General features: G+C 31.9%; 1 protein-coding gene across 1 annotated transcript in view; it reads right to left on the minus strand.

Annotated features, from left to right (window-relative positions):
• Window positions 1–1,341, minus strand: part of LOC145263659 (uncharacterized) — a 43,325-nt gene extending 41,984 nt beyond the window's left edge. Inside the window, exon 1 of the mRNA XM_080120531.1 lies at window positions 1,091–1,341. Within this exon, the coding sequence (XP_079976657.1) occupies window positions 1,091–1,192 (102 nt within the window). The 5' untranslated portion in view covers window positions 1,193–1,341. The remainder of the gene's footprint in view (window positions 1–1,090) is intronic.
• Between the last annotated feature and the right edge of the window lie 4,659 nt (window positions 1,342–6,000).

Genomic DNA, 6,000 nt, shown 5'->3' on the forward strand with positions numbered 1-6,000 from the left:
ATATATTATAAGAGCGTAAAAAAATACTCGCGAAAAAACGGTTGAACCCATAAATATGTTTAAAAGAAACATAAAGCAAAAACATTTAGATCATGCTTGCAAAAAAAAAAAAAAACGGAAAAACAAAAAAAAACGTAAATGTTTGAAAATAAACAAGCAACAAAACGTAAATGTTTTGAAAAAATAAAACTTAAATATGTTTGCAAAAACAAAAAAAAAACGTAAATATGTTTGAAAAAAAATAAAACTTAAATATGTTTGCAAAAAAACAAAAAAAAACATGTTTAAAATTAAAATATAACAAAAACATTTATTTTTATTTCAAGGGTGCCATTATATACATTTTGTGCTTCCATAACTGTGTGGACAGACAGTAACGCCACCTATAGTCAAACGGAGGAAACAGGTTCTCTTTTTTCCAGATTACCAATTTGATTATCTTAGTTAAAAATAAAACGATCAATTTATGTGACTTTTGGAATATGACATCTTTGTTCTGTGACGGATTTCTGTTTTTAATTAAAGTAATGTCACTAACTGGGCTGATTGCGGAAAAAAAATCTGTATACATTTAAAAATGTTTTTGTATTTTAAAAATTACATAAGGATTTATTTCGAGTTAATATTTTAAGCATCTAAACACAAGAAATGCACGATTTAAAATATGTAAACATTTCTTCAAAACTAACATGGCCGATATGAAGTGTCTACAAAACGGTCACGTTAGTTTTGAGGCAATGTTTACATATTTAAATCGTCTTGTGTTGAAATGCTTCAAATAAATATTAACTCGAAATGACTTCTCGTGTAATAATATTTGACATTAAAAAAACATTTTTAGTGCCTACACAGAATTATTTTCTCGCAATCAACTTAATACTAGATAGATTGAATTCTAGACAAGAACCTTATTTTCCTTCACAAGTAAGTACAGGACAAAGGTTTCTGTCATATATATATATATATATATATATATATATATATATATATATATATATATATATATATATATATACACACACACGTTGCTATTCGATGTAGGTGCAACAACGATGATGGACAAAAAAAAGGAAAAAAAGAAGCTGCTTACCTGTTGCAAAAGATCACATTTCTTTTTAAGAATGCAATATTTGTGCAAGAAAAGATTTTCGTGTGTAAATTTTTCTAATTTCGCTTCCAAACTTTCTGCCATGATTTGGGGTTTTATTATTTTTTTTTTTTTTTTTTTTTTCGGAATTCGATTTTCCTTTTGGATCTGAGATTTTATTTGCACAATTTTAGTTTTTTAAGCCACACATCGAAGAAGAATGAAGTTTGAAACCAGAAATTGTTTTACAAAATTTAAGTTAATTTTTTTTTTTAATTCAAAACAATTTTTTTTTTCTGTAAATTTTCTCTGCGTAGTTTTTGCGTTTTTTTGTTTTTTTTTTTGTGATTTATTTTTAAGATTTTTAACGATTTTTTTGTTTATTTTTAATTTAAATTTAATGATTAAAATTTGTTCTTTGCATATGTAAGTGTTGTGTTAAAATTTCAATCGAAAATGTTAATTATTTGCTTATTTCTAAATATTAGACTTTTTAATTTTCTAAAGTTTCACTTTCGCTTTTTTAAACCAATTTAAAAACATTTTATTTTAATCAACTACAATTTTTTTTAAATTACAGAATTTTACAATCGTTTTTTTTTTGTTGTTGTTTTTTTTGTACTTTGTTTTTTTTTTTAACGTCAAGTATATTTTGCGCAAATATTTTGATTTTTTTTAAGCTTCAGCTAAAATTAAAATTGCCATTTTTGTGTTATATTTAATTAGATTTTTTCATTTTTTTTTTTTTTTTGTAAGATATTTTTTGCGTATTTTTACCAATCAAAAGTTTTCGACTTTATTAGAGATTTTAGAATTATTTTAACAAATTTTCAAGCGGGTTAAAATCAGCTTGAAAATTTTCTTGGCGTCACAAAAAAAAGAGATGTTGTCATAAAGTTTATCTTTTATTATGTCATCTGTTTGTAAGTATATTTTGTTTTGATAATAAAGAATAAGAAACGGAGAGGACTAGAGAAATTTAATAAATACGGATTCGTTGTGCAACTTGTTAATGGTTTTTACGGGTTTTTGAACTAATCTGAGATTTTTGTTGGTTTTGGAATTTGTTTTTTGTTTTTTGTTCACTTTTGTAGAAAAAAAAAAAAAAGGGACAATTAGGGCAAGTTTTTTCTTATTGTAATAGTTTTAGGTATTAAATTAGTTTAAATGTAATTTTTGAATGAAGGCGAACAACGTAGGAAAGTTAAAAATAATAATAAAAATTTAAAAAAAAACGAAAATCTTTTTTTGTTTGTTTCAAAAAATTATTTTTCTTTGAAGTAAGCAAACACGCTTTTCGTTCAGACCGTTTTTTTTTTCAGCCGAGAAGATAGCAACGACATAATTTCCGAAATGGCAGGAATATTCCTTTTTCCTTCCACCCGAATATGTCCTCTAATTTTTGCTTGTTATTCGAATTCCGGGTCTTTTTTTGTTTTGTTTGTTTGTTTGTTTGTTTTTTTAAGTGTCCTCCTGGTATTTCTTCTCCGATGAAGACGCGAAGTTGAAGGCCCCAAAATTCGTCAAAGGACAGACAACTCTGACGCACAACTTCCGGTTGAATGGCGTCGATCAAAATAGGCCTTATTTTTGCGCCAAGCACCATAAAATGATTTTACTTTTGACTGAAAACTTAAATAAAAGAAATTAAAAGAATTTTGGCATCCGAAACGAGCAAAACAATTTGATGAAATTGATCTTTATACGTCCCTTAAACGAAATAGAGAAAAAAGTTAAAAAGACAGTGAGCGACTTTTAAATACTTTTTCATATTGTCACTCTGATTTAAGGTTAGTGATAAGTTAAGGGAGGGTATATGTGTTTCATGATTTTAACAGTTATATCTTGAGATGAATTTGATATCGATTTAAACAGAAATAATATTTTGATTTAATTTTAACTTAAATGTAATTTTTTTAAAAAAGTGCATGCTATTCCTAAAGCTTACCACCAACCCTAAGTCCAGATGGCAATAGGAAAAATAGAAGTACACAAGTGAAGCATGCATGGTCCCCCGTGAGTGCACAGTGGACGAGGCATAAAAAAATGACTAGGTTCAGTATTTGCCCTCCATCCCATTTAGCCCCAAAAGTCCCTAGGGGACGTCAAATTCTGGTGAAAATGAACAAACAGTGCAGTTTTATGCACTATATGTAAATTTGAGTTCTGCACCATACAAAAAAAAAAAAAATGATCATCATTTGCCCTCCCCCAACCCCATTAAGCCCCAAAAGTTCCCACAGCCTTAACATATTTAAATTTGAGTTCAACACCATGCAAAAATGCTAAATAGGCATACATAGAAAATTCTGGACAAAGATGGTAAAATAGTCCCAAAAATAGAGTGTTTTTTATTAGCCGTAAAAGAGTCCTTGGAGCACACCCAAGAGTTATCGCAAAGTATAGACAAACAAAATTATATGGAAATCAGTTAGTTACAACTTTTCAGAAAGTTTTATCAAAATCCAAGGCATCAACTTTTTTTTAATAAGCATAAAAGTGTCAATTTTAGCCATTGTAACCCGAAAAGCACCCCTAGAGGGACAATCGGAGTTTTCACTGAAAATCCGATCTGTTACTTTTTTACTCATATCATGTTTAATGTTTGTGCAAAATTTCAAAAAATTCTCAGGCATAGTTATTGAGAAAAGTGTGGACAGACAAACGGACGAACCGAGGTCCACCCTGATTTTGTCAGGGGATCCAAAAAATCTTTTTATAAAACATCAGGTATGCATGACGTGAGTTTGAGAGAACCGTTAAAAATCAATTCATAATTTGTGAGATTTTTTTAAAGTTCAAAATCGGTAAACACTTTTGATTCTAGACGACTTTTTTAGGTTTCTTGTATTAGTTTATTCCTCCACTCCCTTTTTATTTCTTATGTACCTGGCACTTTAGATTTCTCACAGTATAAACAGGGACTGATTTCATGTCTCTTATTTAGCTCAAAGAATTTAGCTAAAATAAGTTCCACTGTGGCAGAAATTCCGATATGATGATGTGAGACATTCCATGCAAAAAAGAAAAGACAGTTATCATATGAGCTTTAGAAACAAAGGGACAATGTTTTTTTATTTTTTACATCGAAGTCACCACTTATCAAGGCCCGGAGGCCACTCGAGGATAAGGGTTATTGCGTGTACAGTAATCAATGGGACAATATTGTAGTAACCGTTAGTAATGGAGATCTGATAAAGTGTCTTAATTAAGGGGGCGGTTTATCAGGAACTTGTTTATGTTGGACTTGAAGACATCCAAGTTGTAGTCAGGTGGGAAACAGGCAAACGGAAGAGAGTTCCACAGGCATGCACTTCTAAGAAAGAAGCTTTGTTCATGGAATCTACGCTTTGATTTAGGCATAGATAAAGAGTGGGGAAAATTACTGACAGTGGTTTCAGCTAGATAGGTATTTTTCGTGAAAGATTGGTGAGGGGGGACTAGAGATTGGAGCTCTGATGAGCACTCCCCATGGAAATAAAATAAAACAATGACAGGCTCGCAATGTCCCTTCTGTGGGAGAGAGGTTGCAGGGAAGAGAAAAGGGCATCCCCCACTAGGCTACGAAGTCAATTTTGTACTCTGTCAGGGCAGGATAGGTTGTTTTTAGCAGTTCTTGCCCAGATATGGCAGCAGTACTCCATCCTTGGACGTACTTGGCTTTTATATAGATAGAGAATTCATCAGCAGTGAGATATCTACTGGAGCGGTAGAAAGATCCTACCATTTTTCCAGTGACCTTGGCAACAGACTTGATGTACGTGTTCCATTTCAGATCAGGAGTAAAGGTCGATCCCAGAAGCTTGTCAAAACATGGAGCCTCCCCAAGACGAGAGCCATCCATTTCAATTGATGCCAGATGGGGATCAGAGTGTTGATAATGTAAAGATAGAAGCTTGGTTTTAGATGCATTAAATGTAACCAAACACTTCTTCCCCCATTGTACCACGTGCTCAAGATCAGAGTAGAGAGAATCAGAGAAAACTTTGTCATTTACAGTCTTTGATGTGTTGCTATAGATGGTTGTGTCATCAGCATAGATGTCAATGAATGATTTAAGTATGTGTTTTGGGAGTTCATAGATGTAGATCAGGAAGAGAGTTGGGCCCAGGATGGAGCCTTGAGGGACACTAGCATTAATAATGTGAGCTTCTGATTTCTTCCCATCAACCACTATTCTTATGAGCCTATCAGAGAGAAATGATTTAATAATTGAGAAAACATTTCCAATTATACCATAGCTGGAAATCCTATGAAGTAGTCCTTCATGCCTTACCCTATCGAAGGCCCTTGATATGTCAAGAGCAATTGCCCTAGAAAGGAAGCCTTTGTCATAACAAAGTGCAGATGCGGTTTGTTAGTTGCATATTTTTGTGAGTGTTGTTTCTTTATTTGTTGATTTTGCCTTTCTCGATATTTAACAATATACAATGTAATAATATACAAATGCATACAAAATGCGAAATGATGTAACTGTAAGAAAAAAGATTATAAAAAAGAGGGAGAGCACATTAGAGGAATGATCATGTGTGAAATATCACAGCCATAATGAGAAGTCACGCATGGCGGAAGAATGAGGAAATAAATGTTATTGTTATGAAAAAGTGAATTTAAATTATTCTTTGTCTTGTTCTCTTTTGCGACATGGACTGCATACAATGTATGGGTTGCATGTGTAATTGCGTCCAACATTACAGCAAAAGGTGAATGCAAAAAAAGCCTTGTTCATTCACTGTAAGGATGAGAATGTACAGCAAGTTGTAAGTAGAAAATTCAGCGGCATTTGATGCTGGGTGATGTCATCAGATGGAGAAATAGCACTGAAATAGATTTCACAGGGTTTATCATGATATGCAACGTTGCAAACGCTAAGGGATAAGAAATAGAGATATATGAAGGTATTGATAGCGTAG

This window comes from Euprymna scolopes, chromosome 39 (assembly GCF_053919585.1).
Source record: "Euprymna scolopes isolate OS-2025 chromosome 39, ASM5391958v1, whole genome shotgun sequence".
NCBI classification, from domain to species: Eukaryota; Metazoa; Mollusca; class Cephalopoda; order Sepiida; family Sepiolidae; genus Euprymna; species Euprymna scolopes.